At 42.4% G+C, this 21,717-nt stretch overlaps 1 protein-coding gene across 1 annotated transcript in view; it reads right to left on the bottom strand.

The window, feature by feature from the left end:
* FRMPD4 (FERM and PDZ domain containing 4) overlaps positions 1–21,717 on the bottom strand; it is a 319,295-nt gene that overhangs the window by 218,392 nt on the left and 79,186 nt on the right. Inside the window, exon 2 of the mRNA XM_075539161.1 lies at positions 3,768–3,884. Within this exon, the coding sequence (XP_075395276.1) occupies positions 3,768–3,884 (117 nt within the window). The remainder of the gene's footprint in view (positions 1–3,767; positions 3,885–21,717) is intronic.

Below are 21,717 nucleotides of genomic sequence, written 5' to 3'. Positions count from 1 at the left end.
TTGGAATGAGCCTTTTCTTGTTAATATCATTATACCTATATCAATATCTATATCTATATATGTTTTATTAAAGTGAGCACCTCAGACCAGTACTTTTTCACTTTCTCTTTCCATCTATGTGTTCCTCTTTTATCCATATCTCACCAGGATGATCCTTTCCTGAGAATCTTTCCAGTCTTTGAAAGTTCTCTCTTCACTTCTCTCTCCCTTCTCCTACTCGGATCGCTCTCTTCAGTTGTAACAATATGAGACTGAGACAATTTTATTTCTATCTGACAATTGAAAACAATAATATTCTCTGTTTCCTATTTCTCTATGAATACCACCAAACCGATTGGTCTTTTCTTAATGGGGAGTCTGGTGTAGTTAAATGAGCAAGGGTTTAAGATGAGGTATGCATGTGTGATTTAGGGAACGTGATCATCCCACGTTTCAGTTTTCTTACCTGAAAAATGGGGATAATCATTCCTGCCTGGAAACCAAAAAATGAACCCCCTGTACCTGTGCTTTAGATCAGCCAGGCCGGCTGTGCATTCAAATTGCCTGTAGCATACGAGGGTTTGGCCCAGTTTGGCCCAGGCCAACCTCAGAGCCAGGCGTCGGTACTGGTTGTTTTTCATTGCAGTCCAATCGTTTGTGGACTGTTCAACATCATGCAAAGGAACACATTAGTATGTGTGTGCTTCTCTCCTTGAATTTCTCAACCCATGGACCAGTGATTCTTCATAGAAAACCATCAAACTCACCCTATCCTAATGAAATCTTAATATGCTTTGAACTATGCTGGTGCCGGTTCTGAATGGTTCATAATAATAGAATGAACTCTCAGCTAGGCAAGGCCTCGAACTTGGAGTATGTGGAGCCTGCTGCCTCTCATCACTGTGGCCGCCACTCAGAATTAGTTGTGCCTCCATCAAAAGTAATTGTTTGATGTGGCATCTTCTGGTTCCACATGACAAGATCAAAACAAATCAAACAAAAACATCTCTCTTTTTTTCAAAGAGAATATATGAAAGAATGAAAAATCAAATGCAAAGGTGTTAATTATAAGCCACTGATAAATTTTCAAACTTGAGAGATTTATGAACATAGATATGGCCCACACTGTTACCCCAACTCCCCAGAAACTCTGGTAATTAGAATATCTCATTGTAATGGACATTACTCAGTAGGTAAGGAAAAACAATCAGAATGATTCTCATTATTCATAAAACTCATTAATGACAAAGAGAGAACATCACTTTTGGAAGAAGTACAGTTTTGGACCTCTTGAAACTGTGAATGAGGACTGTGGAAATGTACTTACTTTTCAGGTTAAAAAAAAGATCCAAATTGGAAAACTGTCGAATGAATAATTTGGCACTAAAATATTGCTATTTAGTAAGCAGTGCAAGTTTCTCTGGGAAGTTGCTGATTTACTATGACATGTTTTAACAGATAGCATTGGGCAGTGTAAATGTTCGATTGACATTGGAACTGGTCCTTAAAAATGTCAGTGGCAGGGCTGGAAATGTGCACAGGTAGTTAGCTGGAGTTCCTGGTACCTCTAGCCAGGCTGCCTTGGTTTGGGTAACTACTCACTGACTGATTGGACCAGACCACAAATCAATCCAAATCCAACCAGGGGGAAAGAAAACCCCATTTTAATTTGAGAAGTCTACCTTCATAAATTCCTTATTCATGTCTTTTAAAAATGATATTTTCATAGGTAGAAATTTTTATCATTTTAAAGCATCAAGATCATCTGCACTTAATCCCATACATGAATTCATAATTGGGTTCAAGATAGCACAATATGAGGGGTCTTCAAAATGTTTTTTGAAAACAGTGGAATTGATAGGTATGTTTTGAAGCTTCTGTGTATAGCGTTACAAATGGGGCCTTTCAGGCAGCATAAGGGAATTGGGCCAATGCTATGAAATTACTGATTCAAAATATAGAGATTAAGCAAAATAGCCTTTCTTCCAGTCTTTGAGCTTTCTGGAAGGTTCTGCTTCCACTGTGTCTGAGTCTGGGTAGACTACAGAAACAAATTCCCGGACACACATATGTGTATAAGGGAGAGGTTTATATACAAGAGCAATTGAACATTGAGAAAACATCCCAGCCCAGTCCCGATAAAGTCCATTAGTCCAACATTAGCCCACGTGTCCGACAGCAATCCATAAAGTCATCTTCAGACTCATGAAACACATGCAATGATGCTAAATGCAGGACAATCACAGGCCAGTGGGTAGAAAGTCTTTGGATCCAGAGGCATTTCAGTGCTGACAGGGTCTCTACGTCACTTCTCTGGCTTCAGCGGTCTTGTCAGCTGCTATGTCTCCCAGGGAGTAGCAGAGAGAGAGACTGGTGTCTTCTGCCTCCAAGAAGGAAGTCCCAGATTTCCCAGAATTCTCAGGAGAAGGCCATGACCACAGAAGTCTCATCGGCTATATCCAGATTGACAGTCTAGACTCCACCTCTACATTCTTAATCTTTAATTTGATACCAGATTAGGTGACAAACACACACTGCCTTTTCTATTGTAGTTTCTCTGTATGCACAAGTTTGGAGATGACTCAGAGAGACAAATGACCTCTTTCCAAACACTCCCTGGATGAGTCATGTTCCAGAACAAGTTGGGTCTTCTTAGGATGGCCCCAGGAGGCCAGTCCTTCACCATCACACTGTTCTTAGAAGAGGGAACCCTCACTTCTTTGCATCAACTTAGGACAAGAGAGCAATCTGGCCATCAGAGGCTAGGAACACCCACACACTCATGTAGATTCATCCCCTGTCTATTTTTTAGCAATCCAAACTGGATTTGATCTAATTGCAAGAAAGCAGTCTCGGCAGAGATTTTTATGAGAACCCTCCACCTCTTGACGATCCTATGTTCATGAATCATCTTGGCTAGAACTTAGTGGTTGCCAAGGACCTCGTTCCCTGACCGCCAATCTGGCCTCCATTTTATTAATTAAAGGCAACCATGCTTATTGATTGCAAATCATTTCCACTCATTCCTCATCATGAAGAATACTGCCCTTACGTCGGTGGAACAAGCAAGATGGATCTTGGGCATTTTGAGAAATACAATACAAGCGTTCTTTTCATACAACTATCCAATCCAGGGGACCCTCAAATATTCAAAATGCAGCCCATGTGAATGTGAGATAATTTTAGACACACCATGTCAAAGTCTGTGTAGTGGTGTTTCTAGTTACAGATGAGCTCACAACATCCACTTCTAGAAAACGCTTGAAGTGATGCTCCTCCATGTGCCATTTTAGTCATGAGACACAAGGCAGTGGGTGACCCTTCCTGCTATTAAATAATGACAACTTTTGTGGTGGGCCAGGAGGACTATGCCAATCAGTGACTTGTCACTCAAGATGCCACCTTCCTAAGGACAAGGGGGATGGGAGACTACTCCATGTCACACAACAGAAAAGGTATAGGACAGAGGATCTCAACCTTCCTAATGCCGTGACCCTTTAATATAATTCCTCATTGTGGTGACCCCCCCAACCATAATGTTTTTGTTGATACTTCATAACTGTCATTTTTCTACTGTAGTGAATCAGGCACCCCCTGTGAATGGGTCGTTCAACCCCCAAAGGGGTCACAACCCACAGGTTAAGGACCGCTGGTGTAGGAGGTCAAACCATCTCAAAAGGCCTACAAGTCCATAATTGAAGGATAGCATTATCATAAGATCCAAAGTTGAAAAACAGAGAATTCCACAGAGCTACAGGGTTATGTTTCATGCAGTCTGCTCAACTTACTTGATGAAGCATTCTCGTCCATCTCGGTTCGCCGTCATCTCCCAGCCATAGGGTGGCACCTGGTTCAAGGCCCAGGTTCCTGAGGGAGGCGGCCAGCCTGAGGACTTTGACCGGTGGCTGGAAAACATAAAAATAAAGGATCATTACATCTGAATCTGGAACTTTTCTCCAGAGATGGACATCAAAAGGGACACACAATTTGCTCCCCTGAATTGTGGGCTGTACCCTCAACTGCTTAGATGAACAATTAAAGGACTGTGAAGAGTTTTTTTCCCAGAAAGCTCCCTTTCCAAGAAATGAGGGAAAGGAGAAGTGACCACATTACAATTATAACTAATATCTTAGATACTTGCTAGGTCCTTTCCTGTACACTCCCTCACTTTTCCACAAAGGCTCTGTGAGGTCAGGATACTTCTGCCATTTCACAGATGAGGAATTAAGGCATGGCACACTAAGGTTAATCATCTCTTCAGGGGAGATTTAAGGCAATTTTGAACCCAAAGTTCTGCACACTTTCCATTATACTAGGCATCCCTGAGATCAGATATTATGACAGTTCGGTCACAAGAATAGATTTTATATAACAATATAAATACACGTGTGAAAAGAAATTGCTGTTTTTCAGAAGCTTAAGCAAATAACTCCGTGCCTTGGCTTTCTGGACAACTCTGACAAAAATATAAAACTTAGGATGATTTTTAACCCCATCCAGTTGGAAGTCAAAAAACCTTGGTTAAATCTTCCATTTCAGTTATAGCAAAAATCTACATATCAGTTTTTCTACTTCTCAGTCTGTATTTTTTTAAATCTTTTTATTGGGGGCTCATACAGCTCTTATCACAATCCATTCATGCATCCATTGTGTCAAGCACACTTGTACATTTGTTGCTGTAATCATTCTCAAATATTTGCTTTCTTCTTGAGCCCTTGGTATCAGCTCCTCATTTTCCCCCTCTCCGCTCCCCCCCATAAACCCTTGATAATTTATAAAATATTATTTTGTCATATCTTATACTGTCTGATGTCTTCCTTCGCCCACTTTTCTGTTGCCCATCCCCTAGGTAGGCGGTTATATGTAGATCCTTGTAATCAGCTCCCCATTTCTACCTCACCCTCCCTCCACCCTCCCGGTATCACCACTCTCACCACTGGTCCTGAGGGGTTCATGTATCCTGTATTCTCTGTGTTTCCAGTTCCTATCTGTACCATTGTACATCCTCTGGTCTAGCCAACTTTGTAAGGTAGAATAGGAATACATGATAGTCGGGTGGGGGGAAGCATTTAGGAACTAGAGGAAAGTTGTATGTTTCATTGTTGCTACACTGCACCCTGACTGTCTTGTCTCCTCCCCGTGACCCTTCTGTGAGGGAGTGTATAGTTGCCTACAGAGGGGTCATAGGTCCCAATCTGCACTCCCACTCATTCACAATGATTTGATTTTTTGTTCTTTGATGCCTGATCCCTGATCCCTTTGACAACTCATCTTCACACAGGTTGGTGTACTTCTTCCATCTGGGCTTTGTTGCTTCTGAGCTAGATGGCTGCTTGCTTACCTTCAAGGCTTTAAGACCCTAGACACTATATCTTTTGATAACTGGGCACCATCAGCTTTCTTCACCACATTTGATTATGCACCTGTTTGTCTTCAGCGATTGTATTGGGAAGGTGAGCACACAATGATAAGAGTTTTTGTTCTTTGATGCCTGATACCTGATCCATTTGGCACCTCATGATAACACAGGCTGGTGTGCTTCTTCCATGTGGGCTTTGCTACATCTGAGCCAGATGGCCACTTGTTTATCTTCAAGCCTTTAAGACTCCAGACGCTATTTCAATCTGATCCAACCACACCGAGGTAAAACACTAAGGGCATGTAACAGAATAGCAAGGGGAGCAGAGCAAGGAAGTTCCGGAGTTCCCAAAAAAAGACTTTGGGACCATGGTGTGACACCATATCAGACTTGACCAGAAAACACTACTAAAGGCCACTAACCAGTCCTTGAACTATTTACAGACTTTTCTTTTTTTTCTCATTGTTTTTTTGTTGTTCTTGTTTTCTTTTCTTTTGTTGCTTTGTTTTGCTCTAATTTTTGTGCATGTTGATATTTCTGCAGATCTATCTAGATAAGATAGGCTGGATAAACAATCTGGAGGAGAAAACAATGGGACCGATGGTTCTGGCGGGACATGGGAGAGGAGAAGGTTGGGGGGGGGAAGGAAGTGGTGTTAACAAACCCAGGGATAAAGGAACAACAAGTCATCCAAAATCGGTGATGAGGAGGGTGTAGGATATCTGGTAGGGCTTGATCAAGGGGAATGTAACTTAGAGAAATGACTGAAACACAAATGAAGGCTGAGCATGATATGGGGACAAGAAAAAAGTGAAAGGAAATACAAGAAAGAACTAGGAGACAAAGGGCATTTGTAGAGGTCTAAATAAAGGCATGTACATATGTAAATATGTTTACAATATGAGGATGGGGAAATAGATCTATGTGCATATATTTATATGTTTAGCATTAAGGTAACAGAAGGACATTGGGCCTCCACTCAAGTGCTCCCTCAATGCAAGAATACTTTGTTCTATTAATCTGGCATTCCATGATGCTCACTTTCCCAATACGATCACTGAAGACAAAGTGGGTGCATAAACAGATGTGGTGAAGAAAGCTGATAGTATCTGGCTATCAAAAGGTATCGCGGTATAGCGTCTGGAGTCTCAGTCCATATTTTAAAGGTGACTCATCAGATGAATGAAAGGGTATGTGAAGAAAAATGTTCTAGAAGAGTGCCTTTCCAAGAGCAAGGGCAAAGGGAAAGGGTTACATCAAAAGGAGCTGAGACAAATGACATTCCAGAACCAGAAGATGGATCTCAGCTTTGGGAAACTCACTTGGACCCTGGTCACTTAGCCTGGGCCCACAGCCTGAAGAAATTCTGAAGGGAGATAGCAGATGGTTTACGATATGAAAATAATAATAATTTATAATTTATCAAGGGGTCACCATGGTGGGAGGGTGCCGGAGAGAGGGATGAAAGAGGAGCTGATACCAAAGGCTCAAGTAGAAAGAAAATGTTTTTGAAAATGATGATGGCAACATAGATACAAATGTGCTTGGTACAATTGATATATGGATTGTTATAAGAGCTGTAAGAGCCCCCAATAAAATGATTTATTTTTAAAAAGAAAGAATGAAATCCTGCCCTACCCTTAGCAAAGCTCCAGACTCCTTCAGAACATTACTAGGTTTTACAACAGGTGTGTGAGCCTACAGCATTCACCAGTCGATCCCTTTGCTCCAGAGGTTAAGTTATTCACTCTCAGAGTCTTTGTGGCAGGATAGTGAGTGAGGACCAGTCAAGATGACATTCATTTTCAATGGCAGCAAGCTCTTTACAATGAGAAAGGAGCGCCCCTCTTTTCAGATGAGAGTAAAAGAAGCAGGTGCTCTAACAAGGTAATCCTGTAATCCATGGCTGGTCCAGGTGACTGGCTAAGTTCACGTCCAAACAGCAACAAAAAACCCAAATCCATAGTCATCGAGTCAGTTCTGACACAGTGACTTTCTAGAGAGTGACACAAGGGCAGAATTTCAGCTGCCTATGACCCCATGACCAGGAGCCTATCAGGACAGATCTACAATCCACCGGCCACTACATGCCGCAATCACACAACTTGCTGCCCACGCACACCAAACAGCCAAGTCAGGAATTCAGCCTTTCTCCAGCAGCCCTGGTGGTGGTGTAGGTTAAGTGCTGGGCTGGTTAACTGCAAGGTTGGTCATTCAAACCCACTAACTGTGCCTTAGGAGAAAGACGAAGCTGTCTGCTCCTATACAGATTTACAGTCTTGGAAACTCTATAGAGCAGCGGTTCTCAACCTGTGTGTCGAAACCCCTTTGGAGGTCAAACAGACCCTTTCACAGGGTGTCACCCAATTCAGGATGCAGTGAGTAAGAGTTCAGCAAGATGTTTCCAAATACAGTCTTCTTGTTATTAAACACCACCTGAAGTGCAAACACTGGAAAAAAAACCCACAGACACCGAGTTCATTCAAAGCAAGGGGCATCAGCTGATGTCAACCCAATAACCGAATGATTAAAATCAGATGCGACCACATGTCTATTCATGTGTTAACACAAAATACATGAATCTGAAAGGGCTTAGAATTTGGAAAATTAAATGTGCAAGGGGAGAATAAAATAAAGACTACACTTTGCAAGGGCTCTAGCCTGAGAGGCATTAGTGGTTCAGTGGTAGAATTTTTCGCCTTCCATGTGGGTTTTATGCCCGCCCATTCCCCCTCAAGCGTAGTCATCACGCATGTGTCTGCCAACGGAACCTTGGGTGTTGCTATGTGTGTTAGTCTGGGTGAACTAGAGAAACAAATCCACAGAAGCTCATATATTATAAGATAGAGTTTTATATATAAAGGGTAAGTATACATTCAGAAAGAATCCTAACCCAGTGTTGTCCAAGACCATAAGTCCAACATTATTACCTCACATGTTCAAGACGAATCTACAAAGTCCTCAACCTCACAAAACACACACAATGATGCTGGCTGCAGATGGAAAGCTGAATCAGTGAGCATGTAAGCATCTCAGCGCTGGCAGGGGTCTCCACACAGCTGTTCCTGCACCCGGGGCTGCATCAGGGTAGGTCCATGTGGCTTCTCCTCAGGGTGTCTTGCAGGAAGTGAGCCTTGCCAGATGAGAGCAAGAGACCCAAGCAAACAGAAAGGCGAGGCTCACCCAGTCATTTACCTGGCCACCCTTCAATTAACTCCACATGTGTTTATCGGCCAGGTTAGCACAGTAAACCTTACCTATCTCACTATGATGAAGGCTATGCATGGAGATGGTCTGAGTAGCAGCTATTCCTGGCAGCATGTTGCTCGTGTGTGCAGGGGGTCACCATGATTTGGGAGTTGATTCAATGGCAGCTACCTATCACAACTATGGCAGGCCTGGGACCAATGAAGGCCCTACTGATAAACGAAGGCACCCTGGTGGCTCAGTGGATTATGTGTTGGGCTGGTAAGCCCAAATCCATCAGTTTGAACACACTAGTTGGAGAAAAACAATGCTACTTATGGGAGAAAGACGAGGCTGTCTACTCCCATAAGGATGGATCGCCTCAGAATGGACTCTATGGCAGTGCAGAGTCATAAATGTGAAAAGATTTGGAGTCTGTTTCTCTGTAGTGGCACTACTGGAAGTCCAATCCCAAGTGTATCCAATTCAGGAAACTGGTGGTTACTCTCTGAGCACAAAGGAGACAATCGCCCCTCCCTTCCCTGCCCCTACCTCTGTGGTAGCACCAAACAGCCCACCATTCCCAGGTGCTCCTTGTCTCGTTGCCACTGATTTACCCAGCATGGACAAAGGAGGCCTGGTGGCACAGTGGGTAAGCACTGGAATGCTAAACCAAAGGTCATTGGTTCAAATCTACCAACGACTCCTTGGGAGAAAGATGAGGCAGTCTGTCTCAGAAAAGTTGCAGCCTCAGAAACCCTATGGGGCAGTTCTACTCCGTCCTTTCAGTATGTTATGCATCTGGATTGACTCAATGGCAGTGGGTTGGTTTTGGTCAGTTTATCAGGATGGACTGAGCATTGCTGTGATAGCACATTCTGTGCACAGAAGTAGGCCATGTGTGCAAGACACTGTGTGCGGTTGCATCCTTCCAGGATGGCTGTCTGTGCCTCTGTACACAGAATTATTTCACAATGAGGACCAACTGGGAATAGGCTTCAGCAAGTCATCACACGGTTGTACGGGTGGCATAGACAGGTTAATACACTTGACTGAGCAGAAAGGTCGGAAGTTCCAGTCCACCTAGTGTCACCATGTGGTAATTATACAATCTGGTGTCAACTTGCAAAGGGGTGGAGTCTAGCCTGTAAAGCAGGTTGCAGTTTAATAACCTCATTTGGAGGCACCATGGAGATAAATAGCTTACAGGAGGCCAGATAGAAACAGACTCTCTGCTGTCTTCCTGCTGACAAGACACATGGAGGTACGCTAGAATAGCCCCCTGCCAGTATTGAGATGCTTCCACCGCCACTGGATAAACGAGACTTTCCACCCACTGGCCTGCGATCTTTCTTCATTCAGCAGCATTGCATGAGTTGCGTGAGTCAGAAGAGGTAATTATAGACTGGTATCAGACATATGGGCTAATATCGGATTTATGGAATTGATCTGGACTGAGTGGGGATGCTTTCTTAGTATACAATTACTCTGTGATATATAGCACTTTCTTATACACACATGAGTGTCTATGAATTTGTTTCCCTAGTTAACCCAGACTAACACACACATGAGGAGACAGGCCTAGTAATCTACTAAAATCTCAGCCATGGAAAACCCTGGAGAGCACAGGTCTACAGACGTGGGCTCAGCATGAGGTGGGGACAACCCTATTGTGCAGGGTTTGCCAGTTGATAAGTCCAGCCATTCTCAAGGGCAAGTGCATCAGCTCTGTGTCCCTGGACACAATCTTTGCTTCTCTGAGTTAGTTTCTACATGTCACAAGCGAGGCTCTGAGAATCCTTGCAGTTCGGCATTCTGTGATTGCTGGCTGAGATCATGGCTGTGTGAACCACTTTCAAACACTTAGCTCGGCCTTAAAAATAGCGACCTACATTGGCAACGTTATTTAAGTCCCTCCAGAAACGCCCAACTTCTGACTGAAATGAACTGGTTTGCAACTTTGGGCTTCACCTAGTTCTTCTTTGCAAAGGATTGAAACTAGAGCTACGAACGCTACAGGCAATTTGGTGGAAGCAATTTCTGGTTTCCTCTTGTGTGCGCACTTCTAAGCCCTGGATCAGATCTCGGTGGCAAATCTGCCTGAGGAGTAGGCAGGCTCTTCAATAGGATCCTCAGGCTCGTATGGCCACCTGCCTTTCCTCAGAAATACACCTTGATATCAGACAAAAAGATGTCGAAGTAGTGAAGTAATGGGAGGTCAGGTGCCCCAAATGCCTGACAGGTCCAAATGATATCACTCACTGGCTTTTCTACCTAAAGTGTCTGTACTTTATTTTCATCAGCTAAGACACATATTTGTGGCTCAGTGGCTCTCACTTTGGCGAGGGTGCGTTTGACCATGTGTGGAAACAGTTTGATGGGTAGGATATGATATGGTGCTTTAAGTAGCGAGTGGATACAGTAAGGGGATGCTGCTAGTTACTCTAGAATGCACAAGAGCAAACCAAACTGCTATTGTCATTGAGTTGATTGTATTTCATTGTGACCCTATAGAACAGAACAGAAATCCCCCGAGGGTTTTCAAGGCTGTAAAGCAGTGGCTCTCAACCTTCCGCCCCATGTGGTGACCACCCACCCACCTCCACCCAACCATAACATTATTCCTGTTGCTATGTCATTGCTGCCATTTTGCTACTGTGTCAATTTAGGCCACCCCTGTGAAAAAGTCGTTCAACCCCCAAAGGGGTTGCGACCCACAGGTTGAGAACCACTGCCCCAGAGGGCTTCCAAGGCTGTAAACCTTTACAGAAGCTGACTGCCACAACTTTCTCTTGCAGAGTGGCTGGTGGATTTGAACTGTCCATCTTTCAAACAGCAGCCCAACCTTTCCTCAGTAGACCACTCGGTCTCCTCTCACCCAGAACGGTCACCCCAGAAAAGAACGATCCTATGCAAGCTGTTGAGAGTGGCCAGCTTCTGAGTAACCCGGCTCAGCTCTTTAAGGAGCTTGCCAACTATAGACAAGAGGATGAATCCATGAGATGATTTAAAAAGTTTGGGGACAAGGAAATGAAGAGACATCTGATAGATAAATTCAGCATGCGTTGAACAATGTGACTGCGGCTATTTCAGATAGCCCAAACCAAAAGCCGCATCTATTCAGTTGTTCATCTCTGACTGGGCAGCATCTCCTTCGTTAGCCGGAAAGTTGCCATGACTTGGAGCTGACACAATGGCAACTGAGAGCAAGAATACGAGAACTCTTTTGGAAAAAGTGGCTCAGGATTTGATCTTCCTTATCTTTTGAGACTCACAACGATTATTTTCAGAATCTGAGGAAGTGGAGCAATACAGATGGTGTTACCAAATGGAACTGACTTTCTCATTTACTTTGCTATAAATGGTGTTGGGTTACAGAACCCTCCAGCCCACAGAGGCCCCAATGTGAGTGCAAATAGAAGTTTACATTTGAAAGCACAAGGCATGGGAGGTCTCCTATGCATGACACTAAATGTGGGTTGAGGTGAAAGAAGTGGAGTGGGGGCGAGGAAAATTAACAACTAAAAGATGTTTCTAAGACAATTAAAAATGTTCTCTGTTTCCATGGTAGCCATATTTGTTTACTTCCCTGCTTGTTGTGCCCCATTGGGGCTGCCAAGGATACTTGGTTTGACCTCAAGAGAGGCCTATCTTGTAGTGTCATGTCTTCATCGATCAGTAAGGAACTGACTAAGTCTTTGGTTCTAGTTCATTGTGCTGTCCATACATACACTTTACACTATCGGTTTCATTGATCATTCGGCCTTCACAAGAGTTGGCACAGAATTTGAACCTTATATCAAAGGTAGCATGATCGCTTCTCATCCCACTGACCCTGATTAGTGTGCTTGAGTGCAGGTGCACCCAAAGAAAGCGACAATTATGAGATGAAACGCCCCTCTGAACCACAGAAACAGAAGGCAGCCTCATCTGAGCGAATATTTTTAAGACATCCCTTCTGCTATGACAAGGAGGACAAGAAAATGCAGTCAAGGGGGGCAAGGCAGGCAGCAAAATATGCCTGAAAATATTAATGCTAATCCTCAGGAAAGCAGAAACTCAGAAATATATTCCTTACCAAATCATTTCAGGCAAGAAAAAATGTATTATTAATCAAGTTTAACGGTGGTAAAAATCATTTGAATGTATATATTAGCAAACACATTTAGGCATTTTTCCTGATTATGCTCATATGCTTCATTACATGATTTGCCACTCTGCAGAATAAAACTAATTGTGCGATTATATATCAACGCATTTCAATACAGCCTCATGCCAGCCTGCCAAATTATTTATGTTTCCTAATAGGTATCTGAGAGGATTATTAGAATTCAACTCAGGTCAACTGGTTCCTCTTCCAAAAGTCTGAACAAAAGACCACATAGCACATCTGCCAGCATCACATGCAGACGGGCATGTTAAAGATGGATGCAGCCTGGCTGTGGATTAGACTTCAGGAAAGTGCCTTCGTATGCATTCAGAGACTCCTCCAACACAGAGATTCTCCTGGGAGTTTCTGGGTGATGCACTCTCAGATGCCTACCCAAATGTGAGAGATTCAAGTACTCCCATGAGCACCCAGGAAGAAAGGTCTAGCAAACTACTTTCTTTAAACCAACCCTTGAGAACCTTATGAAATGTGGTTCTAGTCTTTTTGTTTTAATATTGTTTTATCAAAGGCTCATACAACACTTATCACAATCCATGCATACATCAATTGTGTAAAGCACATTTGTACATTCCTTGCCCTCATCATTCTGAAAACATTTGCTCTTCACTTAAGCTCCTCATTTTCCCCTCCCCCCCCGCTCCCGCATCCCTCATGAGCCCTTGATAATTTATAAATTATTATTTTGTTCTATCTTGCCCTGTCCGACATCCCTTCACCCACTTTTCTGTTTTCTGTCCCACAGGCAGGAGGTAACATGTCGATCCCTATAACTGATTTCCCCTTTCCAGCCCACCCTCCCTCCACCCTCTCAGTATTGCCACTCATACCTTTGGTCCTGAAGGGATCATCCACCCTAGATTCCCTGTGTTTCCAGTTTCTATCTGTACCAGTGTACATCCTCTGGTCTACTCATATTTGTAAGGTAGAATTGGGATCAGGATAGTGGAGGGGGGCGGAAGCATTTTGGCACTAGAGGAAAGTTGTATGTTTCATCATTGCTACATCACACTCTGGCTCGTCTCCTTCCTGAGACCCTTCTGTAAGGGGATGTCCAGAGGCCTACAAATGGGCTTTAGGTCTCCACTTCGCACTCCCCCACTCGTTCACAATGATATGATTTTTTTGTTTTGATGATACCTGGTGCCTGATCGCTTTGACACCTCGCGATGGCACAGGCTGGTGTGTTTCTTCCATCTGGGCTTTGTTGCTTCTGAGCTAGATGGTCGTTTGTTTACCTCCAAGCCTTTAAGACCCCAGACGCTATCTATTTTGATAACTGGGCATCACCAATTTTCTTTGCCACATTTTCTTATGCACCCCTTTGTCTTCGATGATCATATCTGGGAGGTGAGCACACAATGATATGATTTTTTATTCTTTGATGCCTGATAACTGATCCCTTCAACACCTCGTGATCACGCAGGCTGGTGTGCTTCTTCCATGTGGGCTTTGTTGCTTCTGAGCTAGATGGCTGCTTGTTTACCTTCAAGCCTTTAAGACCCCAGACACTACATCTTTTGATAGCCGGGCACCATCAGCTTTCTTCAACACATTTGGTTATTCACCCGCTTCGTATTCAGTGATTGTGTCAGGCAGGTGAGCATCATAGAATGCCAATTTAATAGAAGAAAGTATTCTTGCACTGAGGGAGTACTTGAGTGGAGGTCCAATGTCCTTCTGCTACCTTAATACTAAACCTATAAATATAGGCACATAAATCTATTTTCCCATCCTCATATATAAATATATTTACATATGTATATGCCTTGATTCAGACCTTCATGAATGCCCTTTGCCTCCTAGTGCTTTCCTCTCTTTCCTTTTACTTTCCTCTTGACCCACTATCATGCTCAGTCTTCATTTGGATTTCAGTAATTCCTCTTGGTTACAGTACCCTTGATCATGCCTTACCAGGCCTCCTATACCCTCCTCACCACCGATTTGATTGACTTGTTGTTCCCTTGTCCCTGGGTTTTTTAACACCACTACCTTCCCCCCATCTCGCCCTCTCCCATGCCCCCCAGAACTGTCTGTCTGTTTTATCTTCCAGATTTTTCATCCAGCCTATCTTATTTAGACAGACCTGCCGAGATAATAACATGCACAAAAACAAGGCAGAGCAAAACCAAGCAACAATATACAACAAAACAACAGTAACAACAAACTAATGACAAAGCAAAACAAAACAAAACAAGAAAAAAAAGTTTGTAGTTATTTCAAGGACTGCTTGTTGGCCTTTAGGAGTGTTTTCCAGTCCAACAGAGTTACTATGGGTCAGAGTCCACTAGATGGCAACTGGTGATTTGGGCAGGACAACTAAAGTTAGCCCTGTATTGTGGGGAAGAAAACAAATGCAGAATGGCCAAGTTGGGCAAGGTTGCCCAGAGAGTCACTACAGAGCTCTGTGTGAGAACCATCAGTTGACTGAGTGCTTGAGTGCATTGCACTAGGATACTGATATAGCTGCTCATGAGTTTACAGTTGTCCCAAGCAGGCAAATACTTGATGTCAAGTGGATATGCTAGTCTGAGCACACATCCTGCGAGGTCAGTGACCTCGTTCTTCAGCATCTTTTTACCTTTGTTACTCAGACTGATTCCAGCATATGCGAGATTTTCCAATGTGAACTGAATTAATAAATGAACACAAGACACAGAATCTTGACCATTAAAATGGCAGTTTCATTCCATATTTGCCTAAGAAGAGGGGAGATTGATTTTTTTTTTTAGCTACTTCTGTTTGGCAGGTACTGTTCTCGACATCCTTTCTGTACTTGATTTCTTTTACATCCTCAACAAGGGGTGGGGGCATGTTTCATGATAGCTTGTCTGATAAAAGAACACCACTCAACCACAGCCACATATGAAGACTGGTTACTGTAAGCTTGACCATTCAATGCACAAAGTCGGTGGCAGGAGAAGGGTGGGCACCATGGCCCACACAGTGCAATGGTTCTGGAAGGATGCAATTGCAGGGGCGATAGCTGGGTGTCGTTTATTATCTGCCTCTTGTTGTCTTGGTTTCCTTTCATGAACATGCACTACTTTTGTGTTTGAAATGTTATTTTAAACGAAAGAAACTGGCAAAGGGATATGATTCCATGTGGTTTGTATGGAGGTTTGAGGTAGAAAATGTCACAGAGCACATAAGGTCAATTTCTACAGTCCCCTACTGAGGGCAATTTCACAGTCTCACTCCCCAGATTGCAAATGCATATATCCTTCACCTAGGTGCCCATTACTATGGAATGGATCGAATAAACTATGGTACAATTAAACAATGGAAAAAACTAGACAGCTGTATAAAAAGAATAAGGAAATGCTTTGTGTATTTACTTCAAAAGACACTCAGGATATGTTAAATGGAAAAATCAAATCATCTGTGCATAAACACAAGAGAGAAATCAGGTTGCACCATTAAACCTAGCTTCAGACAGAGCTGCACTTGAACCTTGGTAACAATGTGACTTGGAAAGGTTCCTTGTCTTTGTCACAATGGCAGTTTCCTCTTAGGAAAACTGGGGATAATAATGACTATTTGTTGGCGTGGTGCAAGGACAGTGAATTAGGTGTTGGAAGGTGGTTGTCATTGTTTGTTATTGTACAAATTCACACCTGCATCTAACAAGTGACGTGTTAGGGACCACCACGGGGTGTATAAGGTGCTTGGAAGACATCAATGAACACAGAGACAGACTCAACAACCTAGAAAATAAATGTCCATAATCATCCAGGCATTCCTAGCATTCCTAGCATTCCAGGCATTCTAGCCTAGTATCCAACTGCTTTGTATAAGAATATTCTGCTACTTTTAAGCAAAATCACCTTTTATCCCATTGAGCACCCAGGTTTTCCATGCATCCATATCCAAGTTCTTGTTCCTCCCTATTCCCTCTGGCTAAAACACTCTTCTCTGAATCCCCTTAAAGTCGTCATATCCATTCAGAATGGACCCATCCTCCAACCATTTGCCTTGGAGTCAACTCTGACTGCGGGGCAGCTGCAAGTGTCTCAGAGTTGAGCTGCACTCCATCATTTTCAATGGTTGTTTCAGAGGAAGTAGATTCTCAGGATAATCTCTCAAGACACCTTGGGGTGGACTGAAACTTCCACCCTTTCCGTTACCAGCCAAGTGCGTTAACCATTTCTATCACCCAGAGACTGACTCATCCCCCAAAGCCCATATGCCGTACCACCTCCAGTGAATCCCATAGTCCCAGAGTATTCCCTTCAGGAAATAATGATCTTTTAAAAAATTATTTTATTGGGGGCTTGTACAACTCTTATCATAATCCATACATCCATCCATTGTGTCAAGCACATTTGTACATTCGTTGCCCTCATCATTCTCAAAAAAATTTGCTCTCCACTTAAGCCCTTGGTATTAGCTCCTCTTTTCTCCCCTCCCTCCACACTCCCCCCTCGCTCACGAACCCTTGATAATTTATAGATTATTATTTTGTCATATCTTATACTGTCTAATGTCTCCCTCTGGAAATAATGATCTTATGGCCCTTTCTTGCTCTGTGGGTCTATCATGTAGTTGGGGGATTCTTTTTATTCCTCTTGCAAACATCTAGTGTCCTCATGACACTATGCTTATCTATTCAATCACCCCAAATATTTCATTGAGGAATTTGGGGGGCAATCATTGTGTGGAGCTAGAGCGGTGACCAATAGACATGGTGCTTGACCTCAGGGAACTTACAATGTGGTTAGGGAGGCAGGTATCGGGACTCACCATACCTGACACTGCCTTATCTCTGAGTTGGGCCCTGAACTCTGTGCTTTGATGGAAACTCCTTAGTTGGGCATCTTATGTGGTGTAACTCAGGCATTAAGAGGCAAGGGAATTTGCCTCCTGGTTCTTGGGTTATTCCCCCCCTACTGATCACTAAAGAAAGGCTTTGTATACAGCTGCTCTTTTTGTTTTCAGCTGTCATATGAAACCTGAACATATTGTCAGGACCAACTAAATACATCAGGGCATGAACTTGACGGCGATTATAAGATTAATCATTCAACCCAGCATTCGTTGCATCTGCCAAGTGGCCTACTTTAATTTTCAAATGTATCGTCAAAACACTTTGCAAACCCTCATCATTTTAAAGGCAACATTCAGCGTCATATTTGACTTATTTATGGATGTCTCATAGTCAAATACTGCTACTCACCAAATAAATCCAATTGGCTTTCCAAGAGTTTTCTTTTTCTTTTAAAAAAATCATTTTATTAGGGGCTCATACAACTCTTATCACAATCCATACATACATCAGTTGTGTAGAGCACATTTGTTCATTCATTGCCCTCATCATTATCAAAATATTTTCTCTCCACTTAAGTTTCTTGTGAGTTTTCTATGCAATAATCAAATGTTGTTTTGGGTAGATGATCTATGCAAAAGTCCTATTTTCACTTCTTATAGGGGACATATGCATATATCTTGGCCAGATTGGAATTTTTATGGATAAAATATCATGTTTAGAAGCGTCTGAATTATTAAAACAAACAAACAAAAGAAATAAACGCCTTGCCATCGTGTCGATTCTGATTCATGGAAGTGCTATACGACATAGTAGAACTGCCCCTTTGGGTTTCTGAGACTGCACGTCGTTAGAGGGGCAGCAGTGATAGGGTTCTTTAGCCTTGCCATGGAGAAATGTAGCATTTATAAGTGAAAAGCACATATAATAGCTATCTCTCATTCTGTTAATTTTTTTCTTAATAAGGGAATCACAATATCATTATCACAATAAGCTTTGATTAGGTGTTAGCCAGAATGAAAGGGAGTGGTTATTAAAAAGAGGATGGGAGAGAGAAAGAGAAAGAGGAAGGAACTGGTGGAACTATTTATGCCCTGGATGAACTAGAAAATAAAAATCGATATACGAGGTGCCTGGCTGCCGATGGCCTGAAAGGCAGGAAGCTAAATTCTCCATTTACTGTTTATAGCAGGGGTCAGCAAACTTTTCTTGTATAGAGCCAGATAGTAAATATTTTAGCTTTTTCTGGGTCCAGTGGCCTCTGAGACACGTACTCAGCTCTGCCCTTGTATGGAAAGCACACATAGACAGCAGGTCAATGAATCAGTGAAGCTCTTTGTCCCAATAAAACTTTATTTCAAATACAGTTCTGCACCTGGCCCTCCAGCTGTAGTTTGCTAACTCATTTCTATTTCTGCTCCTCAGTTTGTTACATGACACTTTCAGACTAAGATCAGAAAGACTGGTCAGGTGATCTACTTCTGAAAATGAGCCTATAGAGCATCAGTGCTGTCAAATGAAGTGCCTTGGTTGGGAGGCAGTGCAAATACAGTGGTTGCAACAATGGAGTGGTGCATACCAGCGGTCGAGAAGATGCTGGAGGACAGGGTTGCCACGTATCGGAGCTGTCTGGAAAGAACTAAGACCAATAGTTTTCTAATTCACAGAATGAGGGTGCTGGCCTACATGGTTTGGGAGGGCCCGTCTAACTCCAAAACGCTCACTTTCATCATCAACTCAATTAGCTCATTTTCATAGGCCATCACCTTTAAGAGAATCAAAAGAGACCCAGATACACAAATTCTGAATGTCTGTTTTTCCACTGTGGTAACAGTTCCTCACTCAGAGAAAGTGACTACAATGCCTCTTTTCCATCACATGTGACCAAAGAAAGAACATTATAGCTCATTATAGTTCAATTCATCACATACCTGCATATATATGGGGACTTTTAAATCTCTGAACCATTGATCTAGTCGTATAAATAGGGCTACTATCTGGATGAATGGCATTTCAAATTTGCAATATGTAGGCCATCCAAAACCCATAATGAAAAGAAAACCCTTGCTCTAGTGGCTGCTTTCCAAAACTCAAATTGATCTCCTTCTGGCCTTGTAGAATCAGTAGCCCACGTGGATTTGCCAATAGAATGCTATAAGATGGTTTTAATATAAACATGATGTCTAATAGCATTCACCATTGTTTTAGACTCATTCGGGTACTTCAAACAACAAAAACCCTTAACATTTCAAAGGTGAAACAAGCCTATTTTCAATCAGAATCATGCTGCAGTATGACTCCCTATCTTGAGGTCTGCTGAAGACTCCTTTCTTTGGTACTAATTATAATGCCCAGAGTACAGGCTACACACTAACCATGCTGGCATCCTTAAGAAGTTGAGCTAGAGAGGTAAGCACACTTAAGAAGGCAAGCACACTGAGGCGCACTTAAGCAAGCAGGTACAACAACAACAACAACAACAAAAGTCTAACATAACTCAGTATGGTGTGCTCACATTGAATGCGCTGTTTCTAATATAGCCCTGGTGGCACAGCAGAGCTAACACAAAGGTGGCTAGTTGGAATCCAACTGCTTCATGGGAGAAAGACACTATAGCCTGCCTCCGTAACGAGTGTCTGCTTTGGACACCTGATGAGGTAGTTCTACTCTGTTCTAGAGAGTCACTGTGTGTGGGAATAGACTTACCGTATATACTCGAGTATAAGCTGAGTTTTCCATTACATTTTTATTGAAGTTTTTGTGGTAATATTAGGTGCTCCAGCTGATATTCAGATCAGCTTATACTGGAGTATATACGGTAATTGCAAAAGATTTGGATTTGGGGGTTTATTTATAAAATATGCAAAACCTATATATTTGAATTTTTTTCTAACTGTAGGAAGATGTCTGGTGGCTTTAATTTGTTGTTGTTGTTGTTAGATGATGTTGAGTTAGTTCTGGCTGATAGAGATCCCATGTACCCCCAAACAAAACCTAATACTCTCAATTGTCATATTTCAGCTCATTGCCAATTCAGCTCCTTGGATGTCTTCCTCTTTTTCATAATGAAGCATGATGTCCCTTTCTGGGAACTGGTTTCTCCTGACATGTCCAAAGGAAGTGAATGAAGTCGCATCATCCTTGCTTCTACGGATTCTGACTGTACTTCTTCTGAAGCAGGTTTGTTTGTTCTTCTGGTCGTTCAAGGTACTTTCAATCGTCGTTACCAACAGCACAATTCATACGCACCTATTCTTCTGCAGTCTCGCTTATTCAATGCCCAAATTTCACATGCATCTGAGGCAATTGAAAATACCATGTTTTGGGTAAAAGATATCTCAATCCTCAAAGCAACATCTTTACTTTTTGAACACGCTAAACTAGGTTTCCTACAGAAGTTCGTGCAGTGAAATATGTCATTTGATTTCTTGGCAACTACTTCTGTAAAACCTGATTTTGAATCCAAGTAAAATGTCATCTTTCACAACTTCACTCCCTTCTCCATTTATCATGTTGTCCATTGGTCCAGTTGTAAAGATTTTTAGCTTTCTGTACATTGCATTGCAATCCATGTGTTTTACATTTGGTTGCAAAAGTTGCCATCTTTAATTTTCACCAGTAAGTGCCTCAAGTCTGCTTTGCTTTATAAGCAAGCAGGGTTGTATTATCTTCATATCACAAGTTGATACTGAGCTTTCTTCCTAATCCTGATGCCGTGTTCTTCATACTCACATAGTCCAGCTTCTTAGATTAATTTCTCAGTCTACAAATTAATTTAAACTATATGTTATCCCCTTGTTCTTTTTAAAGGATACCTCTTGTTCCACACGCAGGTTCCTCATGAGCATAATGGAGTGTGTTTTGGAATTTCCATTCTTCACAAGGTGAGTGGTCAATTATTATCACACAGCAATAGCCTTCATTTCATCCAGAGCTGGTGAATGCAGCAATCCTGGCATTTCCACAATGGCCACCTTTCACCATCACCACACTCAAGCTCTTCAAATGGTTCCCAGCATGGTGACTCTTCATTTTGTGACACTAGGACTGCCAAAGGAACAAATGTGTACTTGACTGTAAGTGTAGACATGACAATACTTCTTTAAAAGAAATACGACCTGCCTAGATATCAAAAGGGAACACATTATTGCCTGAGGTTTCTCAATATCCACACATCTCCAAGGTCCTCAAAATTTGTCTGTGTTAGTCTAGGTACTTTAGAGAAACAAACCTACAGAAAATCATGTCTAAGAGAGAGTA

The sequence above is a fragment of the Tenrec ecaudatus genome, chromosome X (genome assembly GCF_050624435.1).
Source record: "Tenrec ecaudatus isolate mTenEca1 chromosome X, mTenEca1.hap1, whole genome shotgun sequence".
Taxonomy (NCBI): domain Eukaryota; kingdom Metazoa; phylum Chordata; class Mammalia; order Afrosoricida; family Tenrecidae; genus Tenrec; species Tenrec ecaudatus.
Note: the sequence above shows the minus strand (reverse complement) of the source record. Positions and strands in the feature narration are given on the sequence as shown.